Source organism: Morone saxatilis, unplaced genomic scaffold, assembly GCF_004916995.1.
Source record: "Morone saxatilis isolate NCDOM2014 unplaced genomic scaffold, NCSU_SB_2.0 Contig8, whole genome shotgun sequence".
NCBI lineage: Eukaryota > Metazoa > Chordata > Actinopteri > Moronidae > Morone > Morone saxatilis.
In genome coordinates, this window is record NW_023340257.1 from 22,886,678 (window position 1) to 22,913,084 (window position 26,407).

The 26,407-nt window shown below is 39.5% G+C and overlaps 1 protein-coding gene across 4 annotated transcripts in view; it reads right to left on the bottom strand.

Moving 5' to 3' along the window:
• Positions 1-2,039: 2,039 nt before the first annotated feature.
• LOC118342222 (rho GTPase-activating protein 42) overlaps positions 2,040-26,407 on the bottom strand; it is a 58,170-nt gene continuing 33,802 nt past the window's right edge. Inside the window, exons 4-25 of one of the 4 annotated variants that reach the window (XM_035680711.1) lie at positions 24,468-24,539; positions 15,586-15,687; positions 15,232-15,342; positions 13,850-13,954; positions 12,912-13,041; positions 12,454-12,554; positions 11,845-11,954; positions 11,194-11,250; positions 9,397-9,475; positions 9,027-9,066; positions 8,655-8,717; positions 8,414-8,488; positions 7,628-7,712; positions 7,378-7,436; positions 6,673-6,778; positions 6,284-6,443; positions 5,706-5,856; positions 5,025-5,414; positions 4,514-4,670; positions 3,360-3,422; positions 3,176-3,255; positions 2,040-2,282 (exon numbers count right to left, since the gene is read on the bottom strand). In XM_035680711.1, the coding sequence (XP_035536604.1) occupies positions 2,194-2,282; positions 3,176-3,255; positions 3,360-3,422; positions 4,514-4,670; positions 5,025-5,414; positions 5,706-5,856; positions 6,284-6,443; positions 6,673-6,778; positions 7,378-7,436; positions 7,628-7,712; positions 8,414-8,488; positions 8,655-8,717; positions 9,027-9,066; positions 9,397-9,475; positions 11,194-11,250; positions 11,845-11,954; positions 12,454-12,554; positions 12,912-13,041; positions 13,850-13,954; positions 15,232-15,342; positions 15,586-15,687; positions 24,468-24,539 (2,385 nt within the window). In that variant the 3' untranslated portion in view covers positions 2,040-2,193. Of the gene's footprint in view, positions 2,283-3,175; positions 3,256-3,359; positions 3,423-4,513; positions 4,671-5,024; positions 5,427-5,705; positions 5,857-6,283; positions 6,444-6,672; positions 6,779-7,377; positions 7,437-7,627; positions 7,713-8,413; positions 8,489-8,654; positions 8,718-9,026; positions 9,067-9,396; positions 9,476-11,193; positions 11,251-11,844; positions 11,955-12,453; positions 12,555-12,911; positions 13,042-13,849; positions 13,955-15,231; positions 15,343-15,585; positions 15,688-24,467; positions 24,540-26,407 lie in introns of all 4 variants that reach the window. The other 3 variants (XM_035680710.1, XM_035680713.1, XM_035680712.1) reach the window with 3 other exon arrangements.

Consider the following 26,407-nt stretch of genomic DNA (forward strand, 5'->3'; position numbering starts at 1 on the left):
TTTATGAATTCAGAGGCATCAATCAATAAAGCTCCTCTGTATGCTTCAGGTGTATCCAGCCTTTCCCATTGTACCTGCCAACTTGTGTACAGATGGTACTTACTAGCTGATATACAGTAGGTATTAATAACCACTAGATATATTGATATTTTTGTACTGAAGCTGCAAAAAAATTTAACTTTAAACATTTCTCACCAACATTTTATTGTTAATAAAGGAGAAATGCAGGACAAACTGAAACCTGCCACTTAAACTAATGAAATTATTTTAGGGTTAATAGCAGACTGACTCATTGCACCTACTTCAGGGAGAAGAAACTGGGAAGATAATTATTTTAAAATATTTGTGGAAAAAATAAATGACTTACTGTAACTCACATCTCCGCCAAGGCTGCTCAATTCCCTGAATGTAATTCTCATAATGATTTTAAAATGTTTTAATCTGCATCCGGATCTGCATCACAATACACATAGGGGTTCTCTGGCGTTAATGGGATGCATGTGACAGATTTAATTCAAGTGAGTGAAATTTCTGGATCAGCATGCAGAGCTGTAAAAACAAACAAAAAATATAATCCCTGGCAGAGGTCATAAAAACATTTTTATGTAGCTATGGATATGAAGGAACTTACATTATACTATGAGTGAAATATATTATCTGTCAGTCTAATCATAGCTTTTTTTTTATAGAAAAATACAACCATGTCTAAAAGTAGGGACACAAAGAGACAATTGCATTTTACCCTCCAACAGTTCATACAGTTAAGAGTATACAGTAGAGTTTCTCGCTACAGTGAACACAATTCATTAACCATGACAAAGAATTTGGACCACAGGTCTAATAAATCACGCTGTTTGTTTATAGACATGTTTTTGCACTGTCAAGATACAGTAGATGATTGCAAGGAAACAAGCTTGCCATATAAAAAAGGGATGCCAGAAGTTACATATTCAGGATATGGATATCATTTCCGTGATATGCCCAGACTGCAAGGGAGTATTTTTCCAGCATCAATGTTCAAGGCCACCCCGCATTTTTAAATATGTAAATGGAAAAGAACATCCTGATCTTGGCAAGTGCAAGATCTCAAATACCTTCCAAAACACATTTTAGGCCATCAGACAAAGCCTTACTTTGGAGTAACCTTTCAATTTGTAATAATTTTAGGAGGTTTGTTGGTGATTTTCTTTCTTGTATTTTCTTTCTTTTTCTGGAATAGTATCACTGAAGTTAACATTTTAGATACTTATGGACTTTGTACTTTTGAAATGTTGTGACAGCAATAGAAAATTAAATATTAAATGGTATCTATAACATAATATAATCTGACACATGTCTAGTTGTCATTACTAGTACACCAGTGTACCAGTTAGTACAGTACCACAACAGGCATTAAAGGCTAAGGCTCCACCTCATGAACATAGCATTCATGACATCATAAAAAACACATTTTTACATATGTTTGAAGTGATAAGTTATAGTAATAAACAGTTATAAGAAGTAAATATTTTTGATTAGCAACAACAGAAGAACTCATGAGCATTAATGTACAGTACAGTACCGTGTAGCTAACCAGAAAGTGCACTGCCGCAGTGAGCAGGTTCAGTGGATGAACAATGATCACAGGCCATAAACATGAAAGTTAAGGTGCAAATCCATTATGCTTTTTCTATTACATTCTAATAGATTAGTATCCTTTAAATCACAGTTAATACAAAATGTTTAAGTTTATGAAGCTACAGATTTTCATTAGCAATTTGATGAAAGTGTTATGTTGATATAATGGCAAGTTAAAAGATAATATATTTCTGAAAATAAATCTTGTGAAATGGGATGTGATTGTTTTGTAATTCTGTAGGCTAATACTGGGACTAAAATCATCAGTGCATTCGATGAGTAATATATTTACATCTTACAATAATGTCATACTTCTTTCTTCTTAACTTCTGAATCTCTGCAGATTCCCCAAACATTTTACAATGAAATGATTAAACGAACAGGTTTTTTTTTTTTTCTTGTTTTTGTTTTGCTTTCTTCCTAGCACTGTTAAAGCAATTACTGTGGTGCTGCTAAGACAGCATAAAATGCAGAAATGTTACAATTACCAGCAATAATGACATTACAACAATCAACCACATTGTGTATTATTCTTTCCATGGATACCATGAAAAAGATGCAATGTTTACGAGCTTGTTAGAGGAAGACGACATAATTCTCAGGGATTAAACCTGTTCTTCCTTCGTATGTTGCTTGGAGCCAGCCTGGTTCAACAGAGGCGTAGACTGCAGGACAAAAAGACAGAAAAAAATACCTCAATCGAAGAGAAGAGAGAAGCAGACTCTTGATGTCTAGTGCAACCTGATTACAATCACTGAGCCTGTATTTGGTTGTAGTATTCCCCAGACTTAGTGAATAGCCGCAAAAAAATGAAACAAAAATATGGGGAAAAAGATATTAGGCAGCAAAACAAACACTTGAGGAAGACTCAGGGCCAGACTGCTCTTTAAAGTCAGTCCCTATGGAGTATTTTAGCGGTCTTGAAAGCAGAATTGCCTTTCCTAATCAGACACGCACACAGTATAAACCCTAAAACAACAACATTAATAATGCACCGAAGAAGAGATGCACTAAATTATGAGGAACAGCTTTAAAAATGATCAGCAAAAACAACCTAACAAATATGCTGAATAAGGATGTAGAGAGATATGGCCTGTTAATGTAGAGAGCAATAAAAGTATTCTGCCTGCTGTTAAGTGGTAGGGAGCGTTTGTTGACGTTTTTGCGTTTAGCTGCTGGCTCTGCTGGCTGTGTTAACAGGGAACAGGCACTGGTGCTTTCCATTGCCAGGTTACAGTGACCTGTCTGCACTGGTTGAGTGCCAAGTCATCTCTGCACGGAAAAGGCAAGAGGCAATAAAATATCCTGGGGCTGTTTGGATTTTAGCTATGCATATGGGTGTTTCACGCTAAGAGCAAAATTATTTTATTATTTATAACAGTGGGAATTAGCCAAGTGCTTGCTGTGTCCTGCCAGTACACAACAGACTGCCTGTGTACACTGTTCAAATGTCCAATAATAATACACAAGGAGGTATGTATGCTGTTGTGAGCACTTCTGCAGCAAAATAACTATCAGCTAAAGCATATAATGTCTTCCTTGTATTGGCTCTACTCACCATTTGAGAAGTGCGCCCCCTGGGGGAAGCTGAGCTCGTGGCTGTGCTCTGCCTCACAGGAATACATCGCTTTGGCGTCTCTATAAAGACAACAAAAACAGGCAATGTCATTGCAGATTTGAGGAGATGAGAGTTGGATTATTTAGGTAAAACCATGGTAGATGGTGTCATGTTTTTACAGCACCTTCCGACTGGAATAGACTGAGGGTTGGAGGCATTTTCAAAAAGCAGTGCTCTGGCAGCAACCCTGAAACAATAAAAAACAATAGAGTTCACAACACTTGATTGTATCAAGGATAAAATAAACAGCTGAAAAAACTGTCTGGTAAATGACATCATCTAAAGTAAAATATGTCCTGTGATCAAATGATCAGAGTAAACAAAATACTAGTGTAATCTATTTTGACATATCAATTTGTCATATCTATAAAATCAACAGTGCTGCCTCAGTGAGCAATTCTAGCCAAAACTAAACCAAAACAAGCCAGTCCACTTTCTCTGCCCTGCCAGCGTTCCTCATTGTTTAGAATGAGGTGAGAGGCGTAACGACACGATACGGGAGGTTTCCTTCCTCCGGGCGGACCTCAGCACGGTGCTGAATTGAATTAAACTATATAACAAGACTTCACTTGACCCTGCACGCAACAACCTCAGAGTCAAGGGGACAACAGAGCCTAGGGCAAGCTGGGTGGGTGCTATACAAGGAAACTACTTGAGAGACTATGTGACTGGCTTCTCAGACACGACAAGTCAAACAATCTATTTGTCCCAAGAGAACGAGTACAGACTGCTGCTGGGTCACATCAACCCCAGAGCAGGCAGAGCGTAATTAAAGCCAGCACTCCCACCAGAGGAAAAGACATAAATCTCCTAACACATACTCATCTGATCTTAGAGACCTCTCAATGCTCAACGCTCATACACAGACGAAGGGGGAGGCTGATGACTCAGAGGGGAGAGACAGAGAGAGGGAGGAAGATGGAAAGAAATGTTCCTAAACTATTGTCCTCAAGCCTTATTGACTTGTAGTTACTCTGTGGGGAAACCCATATATATATGTACATATATATCCATAAATACAGTAACCAACTATTGTTTTAATTATTAATTATTCTGTCTGTTGTTGTTTTTAATAGTTGATTAATCATTTTGTCTATAAAATCTTAGAAAATAGTGAACAATTCTGATTATTGTTTAATTACTTATTTAACTAATCATTTCAGCACTGGGTTTCAGGTGAATAATAATGAATAAAATGTCCACAAGATAAGATTTCATACATATAGCAGTTGATAACATTATAATGACCAAAATGTATAGTTTTTTATAAATCATTACACTGAGCCAGGTCTTTGGTAGCCGTTGCTGACAGAGGTGTCCATCCTGCGGCGGATCACTTGTTTTGGTGGAAGGTCTGGGTGCTCAGTAGGCTTTAAACTCTCTTTGGGCTCCACTGTTGACAGACTTTGGACAGATCCAGAGCAGCTCCTGTGGCCTTCAGGGAGAAATACACACAATAACTCCTGTCTCCATGTAAATGACACAAAGACACTAAAGTTTGATACGAGAACAGCTCACACACTGCAAGTAACGCAGGAAATGAGCCATGTAAATAATATTTTAACACTGCTGTTAATATTATGCCTGAGTCAAGGGGGTGCTGTCCATCTTTGAAAGCATTAAGTCACAGAGTAATAAGTTATGACAATAAAATTGTCCAGTTTATGAATTCTGTCCTGAAAATGACACTTTGATGAGGTTTCTTTCCACTTCATTACTGCAGGGGAAACAAAATCAATGAACTAATGACAGGCAAGCATCAAGTGGCATTACTTGCTGATTATCCTACCTTCAGATATATGCAGTGATTTCAGAGAGGGAGCAGCTGAGCGATTTAGCAGTGCGGGCCTGAGGTCAGTGCGGCAGTGGGGGGCTTTTTTAGGAGCAGGAGACAGCCTAGGTGTGGTGCTGACTGAGGACAGGCTGAGAGCGTCCTCCGACTCTCCATCTGTACGCCCTGCATCCTCCTTGGAGCTGGATTCTGGGCTGCTGACACATACAGTGCTCCTGGGGCCATTTGAGAGCTGTGATGGCGTTCGGTGGAGGTCCAGGAGCGACTTGTCCTTGACCTGAGCAGAGGAAGCTGTTTTGGAGGAGCTATTCTGCTCAGAGGAGTGGGAGGACAAAGACTCCATGCTGCCCATGGGGGTGCTGCTTGGACTGCTGCTAAAAGTGTCACCTATGCAGGGACCAGAGAAGAGGCACACAAGGCCCTCATTAAAACCTGCTGAGTGAGGAAGTGACTGTGGTTACTTTATGGCTTAAAGAAAGACAAAATAATATTCATTTGCAAGGGTTATACTGGCTTTCCATTTAAAATAGTTGAGAAACCAGCTAATAAGAGGTGAATCTTTCAGAGATTTTGTGGGACTGCATGTGCAGATGTCTGATAGATATTAAAGGCCACCCATCGGTTTTGGGAAATTGTGGTGTGATGACCTGTGGCGCTAATCACTGCTTTGGTACTCACTTTCTGCATCTGCCAGGCACAATGTTGGGGTGTAGAGGCTGCGGGGCTTTCTGGGCCCTGTGGACAGACAGATGGCCCTACTCCTGCGAGAGCCAGGCCGACTTTGAGGTTGGGGCAGGGGGACATTGGGATCCGGAGGCTGGTGAAAGATCTGGAGTTCCAGAGAGGAGAACAGATTACTCAACACAACAACACAATCTGTGTATTCCTTGCACATATTGGATTATTGAAAATTTTTAAGTTTATTACCAATCTTTTAAGGCAATCACTACCCAGTGTTTGATGAAATAGCGATATATACCTTGAGACATACAGTTTATCAATACTGCAATATGAAATCAAGATAGAACCTGCATCATTTTTGCAAAATATAAAAAAGATTGCACATCATCAGGATTTTGCCCATAAATCTGTCCTTGGAAATAGGGAAAAGCTTGTGTAAGAGTAATGGTAAGGTGAACGGGTAAATAAAATACCTTAAAAAGTAAGAATTCAATGTACAATAGGTTAAATTGCGCAGGTAAAATGATAAATGTATATGTATATATGTATATGTCCAAAGCCAGATAATGACTGACCTTGATGAAGTTCTCGATGAGTATTTCCACCACAATGTTCTGGAACTTGATGTTCATCATGGCGGCCACCGTTTCCTCTTGTGACCGCATCAGCGTAGGCCCAAAGATGACACCCAGGTTGGACACCGTCATCAGGTTGTACTGGCTTTGTGTGGAAACTCTGCAGGTAGAGAAGTGTAAGATGCTGTTCTCTGCTGATACACCCGTAATACAAAGTCTTAACAATGTGGTGACAAGTTTTGTTTTCTTTACCAGATACTGACAGTTTTAGAGACAGCTATAAATGCATTAAGGTGTCCCTGAACTGTGAAGACAATTTAGTCAGTGTTTTTTATCTCCTCTCATCCTTTAAGGCTGCAGTGTAACTGATTCATTACAAGAAAACGTACGTGACGAGGTGTTTTATTAGTAGCTCCAGCATTTCCTTGTTCCTCTCGGGCAGCTTATGAACCAAAGCATGAACAGCACACACCCTGTAGTTCTGATCATCTGACTCTGTGGAAAGGCAAATGGATCTAAAATGATCAAGAGGCTTGAATATTTAGACAGAAAAGGCAAAGCTGACAATTATTACTTATTATTAACTAATAATTATTACCTTTGACACCATATCCAGAGGTGTAGAAATAAGCAAATGAGCACAGATTAAATCAATTTAACTTGTCAATTTGACAGTATGTGAGCTGCTTAATTAACATGGCATGTAGGCATTTTCTGAGAAACTATTAGAACTATCTTCCCTCACTTGATTTCCCTACTGTCAGAGCCCTAATGTAGTGCCCACAAAGCTATCTCACTTTATATAATATATCTGAAATGCGGTTCAGTTCAAACTCATTTCCCATTTAAAAGGTTAGATGCACAATATGTTCATCTGATCAAAATATATCTAAAAATATAGAATTTTCAAATTCATATTTCTATCTTATGACACAAATACAGTTTAGCCATATACATCCTTGATCAAAAACAATATTTGACCTGACAACTTAACAATCTCTCTTTCATGTAAAATAATTAAAAAAAAACGAGCAGTTAAAAGATAATATAAAATATAATTATATTATAGCTGTTAATAACTTTTCAGAACTTACTGACAGCCATGATAAAATCTTTGTGGAACTTGAAGGTCATTAGAGGCTCAGAGAGACACCTGGTAAATAAAGAGAACAGTTATCATTTATTTCCTGAATGACATGGGTCTTTTGAATTCAGCCACCTTTCTTTGTGAGTCACTGGCAGCACTGAATGCATGACTAACACCAGGGAGGTTTCAAAGAGGCATTATGGAGGTAATGATGATTCCTGACAGCTAAAGACGCACAGCTGGTGGGGCAAGCTGACCTGAGGTAATTCTTCAGACCGCTGGTGATAGTTTTGTTATCCCACGTCTCCGGATCCAGGTCCATATCCACTGGTGCCTTGGAGGCTATTAGAAAACACATTTTATTTTAAATCACCAAAATGAGAAAGCTGTAAAGTGTCTGAAGAACGCAATACAGCCAGACATGACCTGGCAGGCTGCTTAAATGAGCATTGAAAATACTGACTGTTCTGTTGTGTAAAGGGACTCTGGAATAAATGCAAGAGCACAAGAGTGCATGTGTGGTGTCTCACAGAGATGGAGATCAAGCTTCAGAGAAACCTTAATAAATCATTCAGACATTTCCTGTTCAAATGTATGCAAACAGGATTACCGTGGGTCATCTAATAAAGTAATGACAAAGCAATGTGAGGCCAGATGGCTGTTACACTGTCACACCACAAGGAGGACCTCTTTCCTCACTCTGCTTGGTCACATTATGTTTGCTAAAGCTCTAGATTCCATTTAAGATGGTTCTAAAAAATGAGCGGTTCATACACTAGAGCTTTAAAAGCTACAAAAAAAAAAGGTCATTAAAGCATTTGGAAATTACAGAATTATGTATATGCATATGAGAATGTCATTAAATACTGTAAAGGGTACACAGAAAGACTCTGAGGACAGAAAAAAGCATTATAATTCCAAGCTTGATAGAGACTGATAATACCTTTAATTTCGTCTCCAATCCCTTTGAACACAGATTTCATTAGCAGTTTATATTCTACTGAGCTATGAGTTTTTTTTTTTCTGACTTTAAGGATACTTACAAAAGACTGTAGTCATCAGCTTCTGTACTTTGGAGTTGACCCCTCCAATTCTGTACAGTCCCAATGTATTTATCCCTGCATGGCAATGAAAAAGGAAATGAAAGAATTTTAATAATGAAGATTTCTTGTAAGATGTGTTGTCATGTCCACTAATGAATGAAACACATTGTTATTCATAATCATAGCAAAGCTGCACTCAAGTCATCTGGCAAATTAAAACTGAGAGATTTAAATGCCTCACCTCTCATCTCCACCAGGTCAACGCATTTCCTTACAAAGTTAAAGCCCGCCTCATTAAGAAATGCTGTAATACAACATGAGAATAAGGTTGACACGTCAATTACCATCGGTTAACCACACATCATGCAGGAATTATAAGCTCTCCCCTATGCTTGTGCTCTGACTAATAAGATACAACCCCTGTGCTGGAAGGCTCCGCTATGTCAGATGAGTGGGTGTTTATGTCAAGTAATTGCGTTAATGAACACAGATAGCTATAGGTAATAAAGTATGTGTTTGATATGTGTGTTGGATATTTTATTATTATTTTATTTAGCTGAATTTATGTATTTCAATGCTGAGGGGTTTAGAAAGATACAAAAAACACACTTACTCTCTTCCTTCTTGCTTAATATGGCTGGCAGGTTGTAAATCTAGAGAAAGTTTACAAAAACATTATTAAGTCACGGAACCCCTTGGTTAAAATTGTAAAATTGAACAAAATCCCAGGAAGAAGAGATTTATGTCACAGTTTTTCCCAGAGTTCCTTTGCTTTAAGTGGACTGTCCTATTCTTAGCACTAGTGGATGGTGAGGTCATGGTTTCTTAAAAACACTATACCTGTACCCACCAGAAGAGGGTGCTAGTTACCCAAACTTCAGTTTTGGTATTTTCTGTCAAACAAACAACTAAAAAAACATCCCAGCCAAACAGCAGCCAGCAAAATATGAATATTTCAGAACCAAACAGGCAGAGTTCCTCACCGGCTCCTTGCCATCCATGGCCTCCAGCCACAATCTTCTGTTGGACTCTGACAGTGCCTGCAGTGTCATAACGCCATGCCTGGAAAGATTTCAGAGAAAAGCTGGTCTCAGTCTGATCTCATTGCCTTGGGGCCCCTGGACAGACCATGTTTACACTGGCTGAGACCTCTATAAAAGGACTAGTGTGACTAAAATAGCTCATGTGCAAATGCTTGACTTCAAACTGTGCCCTCGGTTGGCGTGGTGCTGCACATTCCACTCCCAATTAAATGCTACATGTGCTTAATATTAGAGTGACTCATTTTTTTGCACCCAACATGCATACACTTTCATCTTGTCTGTGTTCTATAGCACAGCAATTGTTGTGTCTCATGTCTCACCTGCTACATAGCTTGAAACTGGTCTGAGCATTATCTGCAGTTGATACACAGCAGTGCTACCGGATGTAGTAACACCTAATGATAACATTATGTGATGGTACTGGCAAACAAAACCAAAGCCCACCCAATAGTGATAGTTAGTACTAGCATGGAGCCATGTCAAGTTGCATGTGTTGTGATTAATATTGACCAAATTAATTAATTCTAATCTTACCTCTTAGGGGTATCTCGCCATGCAGACAGTGTTGGATTTATTTGACCAGGTTTTGAGATATCTATCTCTGATATATAATTATGCGTCCACCCCAATACAGTTTGGGTTGAAGGAATTTAATTTGCGATGCTCACAACCTTAAAAACATTTAAAATAATCAACAATCTTTCTAGAAACAGTGACACTGTTAATCTAATTCACAGAACACCCTGCTATCAGTTTTCTTTGGAAGTACTTTTGCTGAAGTCCCTATGAAAGCTGTGAAAACAGTGAGGTCTGTGGATTAACTAGACACTCTTTCTAGAAAGAAGTGACTTCTTAATTATTATTTTTTTATTGCTTTGAGCCCCACACATTAAATTCTATTTTTTGGGGTGGAGGATACTAATATCTCAAAATCTGGATGGCTGAGTACCCCTTTAGTAATTTGGGTGAACCAACCTTTTAAAAATGAGGTTCTGAGATGGTTGGACTCATTCTGGCTGGGCTATAGATGTAACAGCATGTTTATTATAATGAGGATGAATGGATGAGCTTGAAGCTGACTGGAGCTTGGCCCACATTGTCCTTGTGGTTGCAACAAGCACCTTGGGGCATTGCGGTTTATGATAAATGAGTTGTCCTGCAAATAAACTGCAGTTATTGTCCATGCTCAGCAACACTCACCAAGGGTGAGCAGTGCTGGCCCTGCTGGTGCTGTGCAATAACAACGCACAGTGATGAGCTTAATCTATATTCTGAAATACACATCACAATAATGAGCTCACATCAAGCTCTCATAATGGAGGACTAGTTCAGTTTAGCCACTGTTAATCAGAGGGCAGCCAACTTGAAGGTGTTTGATCTTTGGGCAATCCCTTACCCTATCCCCCTAGTACGACATTAAATACAAATCAGTTATGAATGTTCCCATATGGCTAAAATATTTCAAATGTCTAAAGAGAGACAAAATGATTAATTGATTCTCAGAATAATAAAAAAATCAATATTACTTGAGTAATTGCAGACTACAGGCTACAAATAATTTAGGAATATGTCTGTGTCCTTTAGCCCATATTAACCAAGTGATTTTGTGAAGTGGTAAGAAGGCAACAGTGTTTCATTAGAAGGCTTGGATTTGAGAATGAGTGAATGATATGATTAGCAGCACACATGCAGCACATGCAACTGCTCTGAAAGGGCAGCACTGGTCAGTTCACATACCGGACTTTACAGAAAAACTGAAGCGGTCTGAAAAGAGTTCCACGATAGATGTCATTTCTACATTGACATGAACACAGAGAAAAGACGTAATGGGTTCAGAAATGGAGCAAATATCGATGTTGTGGACATACAACAAACAAGAGCTTGGGAGAGAGAGGGCTTGAGGAACATGCAGGACACAAACAGAGCTGAAAACATCTAACACTGATAAACAGGGAGTCTTTAAAGATGTTAATCAAACCTGAACAGCACCTGCAACGCTGAGTACTCCCAAGATAATCTGGCTTAATTGCCAGTATCAGTTGGGTTCAATAAAACACAAGATGTATGAGAACAAAACCTCCCACATGCGCTTCATCAATCTTAAAATATGTTAGTTGTAAATCTAACCCTCCATTTAAGCATTGTATTTCTAAAATGGTTTTACCACTGTTTACATGTGGATGACTTTTATAGAGAGCTAAAATGTAAAATGGTGGAGTCTAACATTTTTTTTACTAATTGTTTTCTTCAAGTACTAACTAGTGATGGGGAACATGCTGGAGGTGGTGGTACTATTATATTATATATAATATTACACGTTGTGTATGTTTTCAGTCCATGTAAGTGATTTTTTTTGGAAACGTGTAGATGATTCACAAAGTCACAGACCTCTCCACCACTTCGATATCAAAGCAGAAACGCTTGTCGATGGAATCAGTTTTCCGTCGAATGCAGGACTTGAGCTTGAACATCTCTGGCTGGTTCAGGACAAGACCATTCTAAAAAGAAACACACCATCCATTAATGAATATAAATTGGAATGACACATGACAAAACCATAGGATGGTGGCAGTCGGTTGATCTAATGCACCCATTTCACTAATTTGTCTGTAAATGCTTATAAATTAAGTCTGTTCAGTTGATTGTGTGGGAAACAAGACAACACAACTTTCTCTGTAAAAAGATTATTTTCATTCACTGAGTTTCCCTTTCTTGTTATTTGTCGATTTTGTTACCTTTGAACCATTTTTGTCCGTCTTGAGTTAACAAGTCTTCTGTTTTCTGTGCCAAATTTGCAATTCTGTCATGAGACTTTTTTCTCTCTCATTTCCTCTGGGGTGAGACATTCTTATAAGCCTCAAGGGGGTTCTTTGTTTCACCCACACAGATTATACTTGCCTAGTATTTTTTCAGCTTTTATGTATGTAACTAAGCTGAAGTAAAAAAAATCAACAGAACTAAACTAAACAAAACTAAACTAAAAAAAAACGAAACTACCTGTTTCCCGGCTGACTTATTTTCAGTGTTGCTCATGGTGAAGGTCTTGCTGCCTTTCTCATATGTGCAGTAGTGACGTGTCCAAGTGCATCCCAGAGGACCTAGGACAGAAAAATAAAGAGGAAAATGGTGGATGAGCCAAAATATTTTTCTCTGAATCACAGGCCTCTGGAAAGACTTCTGAAAATCAATTTGCAATTAAAGTGTGATAAATCAAAAGTTGTTTATCACTGCTGATAAAAATCTACCATTTGGGCATCTCCCCCCTTGTTTGAGAGCACATCAAAGTGAATCGGTAAACAGGATGAATTATGAGCTCTGTGTGAGAGGATCTTGTCTGCAGGGGCCTGGGAGAACTCAAGACATGTTTATGGTGATGGATGTAAAACCATGCACTTATAAGTGAGGGGGGGGGTGAGAAGGCCTGCCTGGCTTGGAGCCCGGAGAGAAAGACTCACGTTTCTCCTGGACATACAGGAAGCCTTCCATCGTCCACTGGCCTGGGGGTTTATAGTCCTGATCTGCAGACCTTATCCTCTTCATCAGTTTCTCCACTTCCTGCTTGGTGCTCACAAAGTTGTTTCGTGTCTGCGCAGAAAATGCAGGATCAAATTATAATTGCATTTGCAGAAAAAGTCTTGTGTACCTGCATTTTTTCATCTCAAAAATACACTTTTTTAGCTTCAAGGAGCAGACCGAAACAAATAAAGGAAAAATGTCTGACAAATGCTTTATATTTGTGCAGCTGCATGAGAACACCTGGGGAAAAGACAAACTAACACATTGGCAAACCATTTGGAAATACAAACACAGCTTTTAATTCAAATAGATAAAATTTATATTGGAAGAATTCACTTGAGGTGATCCAAAATTAGGATACAGACTCAGTTTTTAAAGCTCCCAGGAATCCTCTTTTTTGGAGTCAAAAAGGTCAGCATGAAGCCGTTTCATTTCCCCTACTAGAGAGATGCTGAGACAGCCTTACCATCTCCAGCTCCTATTAGAGCTCTCTGCATCTGAGGACATGTTGAGAGGGTTACGGAGTGGAAATTGTCAGGGCAATGGCGCTGACGTTTTGGGTCAGAGAGCAATTTGGGCCCTCAGGCTGCAAGTGGTGAGGTCATGGTGATGGAAAGAGAGGGCATGGCGATGTAGTTTTACTCCCAACTCTAACTTTTTTTTTTTTGACACAGTAGCATTAAATGGCCTGCAGTAACTGCTTGCGATACAACACTCATACAAAATATTGATCCTCTGTGCAGCGAAAAATCTCATTTAATCACACAGCTATCCATTTGTGAAAACTCTGCTTGTTATGTCGGGGTATGATAAGCTGCAGAATCTGATTACGTGGCTGGTTGCCTTTGTGTACAACCCCTGAGGTGTTGAGACTTACGTTCTGCAGGTTGAACTGGAGCTGCTGTTTGTATGGCTCAAATTCATGAGCTAGCTCATATCCTTCATGGTAGAATGTAAACAAGCCCTGAAGAAAGGCCAGGAGCTGGAGAGGAACAATATTTAATGGTGAGTTAATAAACAATATAAAGATAGCAAATTCACACCAGACAGCACATTTTAAAAAGGTATAATCCAACATAAATGTCTATTTTGAACAGCAGATGCAATAATCACTATTATAATCACACAATTATCATTATATCTCTAAAACATGAGAAATCCAGTCTGTAGTGATTTTACAGTCATGGATTTAATTATAATTCTATCGACTAAAAAGTAGAAGATAATTTAATTTAATTCTGTGCTAAAACTATCATTCTAATGTACATATTGCATTGTCAATTAAAACCTAATTAACTTCTTAAAAACATGACTGTACTAAAAAACATGAATTAGAAAATCTGACAAATTCAATATTTTTATGTTAATGCACTAAATACTGCACATAAGGTGAAAGGCTAAAAAAGAAAAGTTTCACAAAGTTGTAGTTCTCTGTGGCTGACAAATATTGATCTTATTTTTTGCATAACACACAAACATCCTTAACCACTGTGGAAAAAAGCACTGGCAGTACTGTTGGAGGAAAAAACGGATCTCATCTATAGCAAGGAGGATCCCACAAACATAGAGCTGCTCTCAGTCAACTCCTCAGACACATTTTATTTCTAGGATAAGGCTTGGTATATGAAATGTTCAAGGATGAACCATCTTATCTGTGCCCAGATTCATCACAGGCAAGGTTGAGCCTTGTCATTTTTCCCAGCACTACCTGGAGATTTACATTTCTGGCCTGGGTTCTGGGTCACCTGCCAGTGAATGTAAACAAATGGGAGTGGGGCGTTTAAAGCCACTTTATTCCCATCTCACGTTCTCCAACACTTAACACCTAGATAACTTAATGTTTCCTGGTAACTTTGCCACTAAAAATGTTAGAATTGACTCCACATATCTGTAAGGCGGGGGCTTTTATAGAAGCTTTAATTTGTACTTACACTCTGTCTTGTTTAGTTTGACAACAACCACTTTATCTAATTTTACCCACTACCCTCCCCAAATTGATAGACTATATTACAGAGGATTTGTGATCCAGATGACAGATGAGTGGAATATACAAGCATAGATATATACCTGTGGGAGAGGTATAATTATACCTGTCTTCAGTCGGGAGAAGAAACAGACAGACGGACATTTAAAAAGCCACTTTCATGAGCAGTAAGTACAAAAAGAAGAAGAAGAAAATGGCAAGGCAATTACTACATCTTCAATATGCATTCAGCACTAACTGAGCACAGAAATATGTAAAACTGATATTTCTCTTACCGGCTCAACAAACTCAAATTTCTTTTTCTCTTGCACTTCTTGTATTTTGAAAACGTACTCAAGGGACGCGTCATAAAAGAGTTGTCTCTCCTTATCAATCTGCGTGTCAGCCTGGGAATGAGCAAACAAACCAGGGTCAGTGCCATAACAAAGACAGGGGTCAAACGTTGAGAGCACTGTGTGGACAGAGAGTTAATGCTTACATCACCACCTGGAAACAGTGTGTGCTTAAAGAAGAAATGAGCAAAGAATAGTGCACAAACAATAGCTTTATTTTTAGGAGACACTCAGCAGACCATAAAACAGCATTATTCAAAGACATGTTGGGGATCAGAAAATTTGTTTTGGTTTTACCTCCTGCAGATATGCTTCCTTCTTTTTGGACGACAAGCCGAGGTGTCTCTCAAGCGTGGAGTAGTATTTCTCTGTTTCCTTATCAAATTTCTTCTTCCCCTCCTAAAAAGGTACACAAGACACATGAAAGGCTTAAACATTACCAAACATGTGTCATACATTCTTGATGTGGGTGTGTGTGATTCAACTGCCACTAGGTGGAGGTCTAACTACATTTTCACATAGCATTTGGCACGTCATTTATAATTCCTGTCAATAGATTATTACAGGTCATAAAAGTGGCATGTGACCGTGTAATGACGAGGAGACAGCGTCGGTGTGGTCAACAAGGACTATGCATTATCAGTGGGGCTTCTGAGAAACATACGCCATTATTCTCACAGTTCCCCAGCTGGAGACATAAGTTCACAACACATAACACTGTAAATCATCAATAGCATAATGTGTTTGGCACTGTCACAGACAGCACTGGCTGAGTGGTGTTTGCATTTTTCTTCCTTGTTATGCTCCACCTGCAAAGACAAGTCAAGCTCTGTAGTCATGAGTCCCAGGATTCAGAGTGTCCCAGAAGGCTCTGAGGAAGGAACAGGAAATGGGCTTTTCATGCCAGATGCCCATCTATAAAGCATATGGACTAAGAGATTGAACATTTTACCCCCAAAAAAAGCTCCACTTTGCAAGCCTTAATCAAACTCTGCCCAAGCAGGGAGAACCTGTCTGTGTGAGGCCATTCAAGTGTCTCATCTGCAAGACTGACCTCTAAACCAAGCTTTGCCCACTTAATGCCCATCTCGCTATGCAAACATTCATAAAGGGGCTAGTCGAGAGACAGAATGAGGGGGGGTGGGGAAAGCGTGAGGAAACGGCCAGTGTAACCAGATCCTGCTTGTTTGTTTTCCTTCCCATGGCCCTGAAATTTAGCAAGTCTAATCTAGTAGCTACTGATACGACCTAGAACCGTGTTCTGCCTCAGCAACCCCGACAGCAGTTAAACACACCGGAGGAATTCACCACAAGACACTGTAACCCTCCTACATAACTATTACAAGTATAGCACAAAAATCAATAGATAATTTAATGTAGGAGCATCTTATTTCCATCTTTCCTGTCATGTCTGACCCAGGAATGATCTTTTCAGGAGTGGGGAAGAAAATCAATTGTGTATTTGACTGCTATTTAGAAACAAAGAGAAAATAAACAGGTGAATTGCAAAATAAACATATGATTAAATATAATAACATGCTGACAGGAAATACATTTATTTTTAGAATCAAGTTTTTTTTTGTTACAGACCAAAAAGGGAGCTGAGTGTCGGCCACTGTGACTGCTGTTGACGTGACATTATTTTGTGAGCACGCATACAACTGGAGCCTTGGGGAAAATACCAAGACACACACACACGTTCATGAGTGCTACACAGACACACACACACACACACTAGGGATCACATTAAATTAAGAGCTTTAGGTTTAGCTGAGCCCCGCAGTCACAGCAGGAATCTCCCAGCACTGCTGACCAATGTGAGCATGCCAGAAAACTCCTCCGTAAGTCTGGACTAACTCTTTCACACTTACAAAGAGTGGGGAGTGACTCAGAGCTGCAGTGAGTCTGTGAGGCAGAGCCATCCTGATTAAGTCACCCAAAGTGTCCTGCTTTGTTTTGATCCAGGCAGGGCGTGTATAAACTGGTGCTATCTTAATGATACCCTAGCAGAACACCAGGTGTTTGTTGGTTTGTCCATGTGGTGAGTGCACTCCCACCCCAAACCCCCCTGGGTATGTTTGTGCAATCACAGTGGAATATGAGTTATTTAAATTGCAAAGACTCTCCTCGGGAAGCAGGGAGCAGTGTAGGCACAAGGCTTTGAAGCCCAACACGTGGTGGCAGAGGACATACAATAGATGTGGATAGATATATACCCTGAAGCACACAAGTTTCTGACACAAACTAATGCCAGTGCCCCAGAGTAATCAGCTGGCTGGGAATGGATAAAGCCAAAGCACTTCCCAACACTCTGTGGTGTAGAAAACACACATGGAATACCACTTGGGAGATTTCCTCATCTGATTGCTTTGTTCGCCCTCATGAATAAATCAGATGCAGGAAGAGAATATTCGGATGTAGATTTCTCTGTAGTGGAATGCTGTTAAGAGTGCTTTGATGCCAGCTGTCTGGGTCAGGATTTCTGCCAATGTATTGCAAAACAGGTAGCTCGCTCGGCCTAAATTGAGCCTCGTCTGGCTTAAGCTGAACCCCCTGCCGGGCCTAAGCATCTGGGATTTTTTTTTTTTATGTATTTTTAGAGATGCTTTTTAAACTACAGTTAAAGTGGGGTGGCTAGGTTGGAAAGATCACCAGCGACATCTGTTGGTTAAAACCTGAACGAACTATAAGAAAACAGCAGGTCTGAGCTCAGTGTTTGTTACTCTGATTGTGCGCAGGCTAAAATTCAACATTTGCTCTTGCAACTATAACAAGCAAACATCACCTAGCAACCTTAGCTAGTAATACAGTCGGCCTATGCCAGATGCTGCCTTTGTTACAGTTAGGGATAAGGTTAAAGAGGAAAGGTAAAAGCCAAAAAAATGGCCAAATACTGGAGGTGATGGTGAAGAGACTGCAAACATTCACTGATTCACCAAGTCAACAGTGTTAGCCCAAGCTTGAGGTCGAGGCGCAGCCAGCGAGCAGCCTGTCCTCATGCTCAGTAACGCCAATAGAACAAGAATCTCAGTAGCTTATGTCCTCTCCTTCATGAGCACTGATATGATAAGCGGCTGGATAGTTTGATGCAACATGGTAGCAATGTTACTTTGCTTGCTTTCACCTACCCAGTTTTCTTTTCGATTTTATTTTTAGTGGTCATGAAGGAAAGCACACACTTAAAAGCAAATTCACTGCCTTATGCCTTAAAGTGACTAGTTTTTATCTCATGGTTGATCTAGCACAGTAGCCAATCAGGACTTGAATACAAGTTTTTGTAGAGTGCAAAAACTTTTACATATATATTATTTATTTTAATTTTATGTTAGTTAGTAGTTGATTTTGAAAACACAGATTTCCTTGACTGTACATTGTCAGATTCTTTGTAAGACTCTGCTATAGTTATTGACTTTTTAATGTGTGTTGAATAAATTATATAATTACATACATAATTACTTATTACAGTCATATTTTCAAATCTCCAGACAGCTTTTAGCACAGACCTAATGGAATCTGTGTTATATATTCTCAATTATGTGATTCCATCTGTGATTCTGTTATCAAAAAAACCAATAGCGGCCTACCTTAATGCTGCCATCAGTCTGGCACCGGCCCATGCCTGGCCCTCATCTCCAACATTTGCCACAGTGCTTAACAACTTTTCTGGGTAAATCCCTGTGGGTGAGTTTGCTAATTGCTAATATAACGCTGCAGGGAGGAAATCAACAAGAAAAACTGCAAGCAGCTTCTCTTCTGGTCAGGTGTCCTCAGTTTGCTAACGAAAGGATGCTGGGAAAAGACATGAAGACGGCAGGAGGAATATTTGGACGCTAGCCATACATCGCCAGTTTTGACACTGGCCCTAACGAGCCTCAGGGCCATCATTTCTGAGCCTCTCATCACCATGGTAACAGATGTAAGCGGCAAGGGAGGTTGAATGTGTCTGTATATAGAGGAAAGAACCCCCGATATCACACACTATCACACTGTACTTCTCACGTGCATCCAATGCCCCGGAATAATACAAACATCAATGGCTAGCACGTTGTCATGTGCAGCATATTTCACCACACGTTCATTTTAAATGGATTCTCTGAGCAGTGACATGAAAGGGAGAACTCTGCAGCCTATTTCTATGAGCTCATTAAAGAAAGCTAATTGGAGCAGGGGTCCAGAATGGCGATTAAATAGCAATAGCCAGGTTATTTTGATGCTCCACCACACATGAGCTGGTCTCGCTTCCACAGGGGAGACAGAGGGAACACAAGGCTTCAGCTTGAGTTCGGTTACTTTGCTGTAAAGCCAAAAAATGTCTCCCTCTTTACCTGAAATCCCATTTCCTGACGAGACATCACAGACAGCAAGAAGTTGGCCAATTAACACGAAATAATTACAAACATCTGCTTCTGAAGAGTTGAAAAACAAATACTCAGACTTCTAAATAGACCACATTTTGTGTGTGTGTCAGGCAAACTGCAGAGCCTTAGTCAAAAAAATAACTCTAATCAGTGCCCCTGCTCTCTCTGACACATGGTGTAATAAGTATAAACTAATAAAAATAAAAGTACAAGAGCTCCATACACTGTACACTCTTATTCCTTCTTCTGTATTACCTCTGTATCTGATCTGAAACTAATTATAAGGTCTGAGCAAAGCTGCATGGAGAAAAAAAGCTGTTATATTTATAAAATCAACCTTCAAAAGCTTCTTATTATGTTGGGAAAAGGTCTTTTGACAAGCTCTGCATGAATATAGATCTATACTGTATCCTATAGGGATGCCTTAGGCTTCTCCCTGTCAACCTAAACCTCGCTCTCACCACCTAACCAGAGAGATAATGAGTGGGAAAAGACAACTTGGAAGTTCAAGTTAGAAGGAACTTCTTGTTAAGATGACACATCCGATGATTATTTGCTTTGGACTACGTCACTGGTCAGTGTTGCCCTTGAGTAAGTCCATGACTAAGGAGCGAGATAACAGTAAGTTCTTTAATGTCAGTATTCAAACGATCTTCTGGATAAACCCACATATTTCTTATGAGGGTCAGTTGAGTTTGTTTTGTTATGCATTTAATGTGCATTCTAATGGTCAGACCTGTGTGTTTTATTTTTTATTATGAAGATCATTTTCACAACAATTCTGCTTTATTAAACCCAAACACAGGGAAGACTGACATGATTCAGGTCATTCCCTTTCTGTGGTGAATCTTTCCTAAGCACTCAGTCCTGTGTTCAGTGTCACTTTTCTCTCCAGAGAACAGTGAATACACTGGAAGAAAATAAAGTAATACTACAAGCCATTATGTCAGTTCATCCTTCAAAATGATTCCATGAAGTCATTGCTCAACTGCAGTGCATGACTAACTGACGGTTAGATTAAAGGTTATTAGATTAAAACTGAAATCCATGAATTCTCAGGTTAAAATCTGCCATGAATACAGTGAGATTAGTAGTACTCAAGAATCAATCATTTGTTTTGTACATCATGTAAAAAGTTTTGATTTGCTTGTCTTTAATTTCGTTGTGCATTAATTATTTCATGACAAGAATAATGGATAATGACTCATAATATTTTGGGGCTTTTCAATTTAATTATGTGCAATGTTGCTGTTTGTATATAAACTAATTTAATACATGCTGCTTTTGCAAAAGGAAGGAAGCTAATATGTTCACAGTGTGTGGTTGCTGCCTCCAAATAGGTGAGGACTGACCTCTCAAAGACTGCCTTGTGAAATTCTGGTGATCAGGAGAAAAAGTAATTACTTTCTGAAAGATTGTTTTAATGGTGTTTCTGCTTTATTGGGTAAGGCACAGTGGAAAGTGATGGGGCAGACATGAGAATAATGGAAATAAATACTTTCAATTTGCATCACCTTATTCATGCATTTTCTAGTTTTTGCAGCATGATGTTGGCGTCTTCTGCATTGCTGTCTTAATTCATTTTTTCTCTCACTGGTGAAGTGTTTAAAAGTTTGTTTTATCTTACTGCAGTGTGCATTTATTTTATTAATCAATAATATATTAGTGTTTATTATGCAATATGATTAGCATATCTCAGGACATCAGTTCCATCTTTGATCATCTGGTATTTTGTTACAGCTGGGATGTGCTGTGCTGTGCTGTGCGGTGGGCAACTGCCACAGCCTATGATTCATAAACAGTGTAAAAGGTTTAGTGCTCAGATGATTAGTTGATGAGGGTAAGGTAAGTGGAAAAAAATCAATTACAATTCTGATAATCAATTAAAATCATGTGTGATATTTGAAGGTTTCTTACTCTCGGACCATTTGGTGGTATCAAGACTAAACCTGTCGCCATTTTGATCCCCAGACATTTTGTAAAATGATAACATGATGCAATCATATTATCACAATTCGATTCCACTGAAAATTAATTTAACGCTCGCTTTTGCCCAGATCCTGTTATTTGCAAAAATAAATTTTAGAGAGATGTTTAGAAGAGAGGGCTTTTAGTCATGTGCACGAAGAAGGTTCTTCGAGTTCTACTGACTTGCCACAACATCCCAAGGTTAATCCAAATACAAAAATGTACTGTACATATTTGTATGATATGAAAAGTTTTAGTGTAACCCGCACCTGGCAAGAATATTCCCAAATCACTTCAATTGATCCCTTTACTCCACAGCGTCTCAGGATATTTTCAGATTTCCGAGCATAAATGCAAATGTCATTTCTGCCTCTGGAGACCATAACTAGCCAAGAATTATCTGATGTCTGTGCACCCTTTGTAGGATGAGGACAGCTCAAATTATCGGTGGCCATCTGACTCCCATCTGGGTCTATTTGCACTGATTCTTCACACTCAGCTAGTGTGGGATCCCTATGGTGCCCCTAATGTTGACGATCCTTGAAGGGAATATAATATTGTTAAAATTTCAGTGAGCAAGAATGCCACCCATTATTTGGACACCCCCTAGTACTTTGTTGAGAAAGTGTCCCTGGGGTCTGTTTAAATTTCAAGGCCTAAAAAAAAAACTGACAACCTACAAACAAACACACACATACACGCACACACAAATACTGTGGACCCAGCTTAAGGCAGTTTACCTCCAATGAATCTCAGTTTGTGGGGGGAAAAAAAACAGCAGGTCTATGTGAGAGTTGAGGCCCAAGGTTGAGGTCTAAGTTGTAGGAGATCAGTTAGCAATTTAGTGGATGAACAGAAGAGCTCACTGTGTTGAAACAGTGCCAAGAACGGTAGATACACACTGAAACCAGGACAGAGTTTCATTCCTTATTTCAGTTCTGAAGGTATTGTTCTTTGCCTGAGAATGCAGAACTTTCAGCTCACAAAAATGTATCTGAAATAAAAAAAAAAGGTGTAACAATAATTTCAGTTCTACATCTCGGTTTGGCAGCCGGCACATATGATTATGTCCATGTTCCAGTGAAAATACATGACTGTTTAAACTCTTGTGGCTTTCTTGGTGTGTATTTGTTATACACTGTGCAAAGTTTAAGGGGTTTTATTCCAACACTTGGTTCAGCTTTGTGTGAAACAGACTGTGCCTAATATGTCCTGTAGTGCTGCAGTCAATCTGCTAGTGTGTTATGGTCATGGAAGTGTTGTGCTTGTGCCTAGGAAACTGATACACTGCTACGTAACCTCAGTGGGATTACTTGCAGTATACCCAAATAAGGCAAGAGCTCCCCGTTTGTCCATCTGACGTTCTCAGACATGAAGTGCAGTAACTGTAAGGGTCAGACAGCCTGCAGATCTCTCCAGATTCTCGGAACAGTGGAAAGTTGCTCAGTCACTCGTGATGTCTGCCTTTTATCTCACTCTAGTTGGGCTAATGTTTAGTGGGGGATGGGCCGTAGGAGGAGAGAGCCATTAGGAGGAAGTGGTCGGAGGAAATAAGAGGTAGTGGGAGTGACAGGGGCTGTGGCTTTTAAGAAACCATTTTATAAACATGGAGAGTCAGTGCAATAACACTGAGCACTATGATGGGGGGAAGTGAGAGAAAGAGATGGCTACAAAATGTGCGATTTCATTATGGTAGATACATGTGATGGTCGAGACATTAAGCGACAATGGTTATTTAGTCTGGGCAGTAAAAAGGAGAGTGATTGATGTTCACAACTCAGCACTAAGAAGAAAAATAGTTATTTTACATTGCAGGTTGGATTGTGAGGACACCAATGAAGTACAGTAAAATGACTATTTTTATAGACCAGTTGCTGTCAAGTCATGTAAAATAAATCAAGATGGGTGAGAGTCTGACTTTGAGGCTGGAATGTCCCTCACAGGGGTTAGGGTTATGTAAAGATGTGCGAATGATTCACAGAGCCGAGCGTAGAGTTAGTGATGGACTCAGAAACTCAGTGGGAGATCTGTGGAGAGGCTTGAGTTCTTCTAGCTTTTCGTGTGTGATCCCACCAAGGGAATAACCACAAACAAGCTGCCGTGCTTTCATTTTGTGCCTTTGCGTTGGCCAGGAATGAAAGCATGGCTTGTAGCAAAAAGCCCACACTGTTCTTTGCAGTCAACACTGGCTTCAACAACATATCCACTGTGGAACCAGGATGCCTTCAAGCTACATTATGCAGAACCCCTACTGATATCAGTCCTCTATATCCAATAGGTTAGGGAGGAATGCATTACATCTAACAGGATTACAGTAATCTGATTACAAATGCATTAAAGAAGTCCTTGTTGCTTGATCATGTAGAAGTATCTTTGAAGGAGGAACAGCACTTAGACTGTGTTACAGAAGGCTGTGACATACTTATTTTCATCACATCATTTTCAAAATCTAATATGTAATTTGCAAGATATAATTTGTACTGAATTATCTTTGAAAAAAACACTCACAGCTCTATTTGTGAGTAATGTGTCTGCCAAAGACGAATAATTCTTCAGTTCAATATGCTACCTTCAACTAAAACATAAACTAGCCATCCTAGAAAACAGAAGATCTTTTTAACTCACAAGTCTTAATATCTTTTAATATCACACTTGCAAACTGATGTCTTTATTTGTATCCCCTATGAGTCTGATTAAGCCACTTCTCTTAGCAGTGTCACGTTTTACTTTTAATTAATGATTTACATACTGTAGGGGAGATGAGGGGAGTGAGGACGAGAGGCGAGGGTGTCAGAACACATGAAATATCCTCCGCTGTTCAATTGCTAATTGCGCGTGGAGGAGGTCTCTTACCTTCGCAGCACCGATTTGCTCCTTGCGAAACTTTTCCAGGGGAGTAATCAACACATCATCAGCATTCTGAATCTGAAATGAAAAATAAAGAAAAATACAGAGACAGACAGATGTCAGACTCAGATATGAAGTCTAATTTATTGTAACCTTCTGAATAATTCAAAATTACTAGAAGGACAAATATCCCAAAAATCTTTAATCTAGTAGACACACGGGAAATTATAGCACCAAAGATTTTCCAGCCCAAGTCAAATACAGATGCAAGTCCAAACGCAAGTGGAGGATAGAGCAATCATATTCATTAATATCTCTTAAGCCAGCGACAATGAACAATGTGCTACTGTGAGGTACCCAAAATGAGTACAGCAGAGATAGTAGATAGAGCACTCAACAATGGTTCTGCTGGATAGAAGAAAATTGAGCCTTTTTATGTGAGCTGTGAAGCACCAGCATTGTCGAACCTCGCTGAAATATGACACAGCACAGCAGATGAGGGAGCTTTACAACTGCAGCATGCAATGCATTTAAATGTTTGAGGTATGTCTCTACACATTGGTGACCTCTCCCGCGTCATGACCGGAGTAAAAGGTCTCTCCTGGAAACCTCTTCTTTCTCATTCCAGACAGAAATAGATAAGGGGAGATATATTGTACCAATTACAGTCTGCCCTCAATCCTTACGAGTGAGCGTTTCGGCAAGGTGCCATTAAGGTGCTTCTGAATTTCCCGTGGATGGGCTTTCATCCACTGAGATCAGATGACATCAGACTGGTGGGGCTGCTCTACAGGAGGTGCTGTCACAAATGCCATGCTCTTAGGTTGATTTAAGGTGTTATTCTGTGTGGTGAGTGTATGTGATAAAGTAAGGGCTGAGCTCTATAATACATCTATGATACCAGCACTAATTTAGAGGTGTCGGCTCAGATGGACTATCAGCTCCCCTTCCCCTACAGTCCTCTGAACACACGCCGTCTTGGGATAGAGTTTTTGTTTTGAACCATTAATCACAGCGCATTTTCATTGTCCCAAAATAACCCTGTCAGCTCCATCAGCCAACCAGAACGAGTGACTTCAAAAGAAGCTGCAATCTCTCTGAGCCCGTAATGTTTCCTTCTCCTTTTATATGCAGTGCTGTGGGATGTTGTATGCTTGTAGTGTGAATTTGTAACTTTGTTGTAATAATGTACTTTAATTACGCCGTGATATTTGTGGTCTATCAAATAAAGACAGATGTTTCACACTTGAAACCATAATCAGATTATAGCTGTTACACTACATTACAATTCTAAATAACTGTTGTCTAGTACTGTGTTTCCTATATAATAAACATTCATAGTTTACGCTAAGCAGTAAACTAAGATATCAGACATTATGGATCATCATTTTGTGCAACAGGTAGTATTGTATTGGCTTGAAAAAAAGTTGCATGCAATGAATGACACAAATAAACCAAAACTAAAAGTTAAATGAAAACAAAAGAAAGCAAGGGGAAATCATGCTGAACTTATTCATTAACTGATTAGTTTAATATTGATAACTAAAAATGCAAATAAATGCAGCCCCATACGCAACAAACTGTGATGCACTGTGTGTTCTGACACCTTTCTTTCAGAACCAGCTTTAACTTTTTCAGCAAATTGAGCTACAGTAGCTTGTCTGTTGGATCAGACCACACAGGCCAGCCCTTGCATCAGTTAGCCTTGGCCGCCCAGGACCCTATTGATGGTTCACCACTTTTGAATCGTCACTCCACCTCTTTCCCTTCTTTGGACCACTTTTGATAGGTACTGACCACTGCAGACTGGGAACACCCCACAAGAGCTGCAGTTTTGGAGATGCTCTGATCCAGTCGTCTACCCATCACAATTTGGCCCTTGTCAAAGTCACTCAAATCCTCACGCTGCCCATTTTTCCTGCTTCTAACACATCAACTTTGAGGAC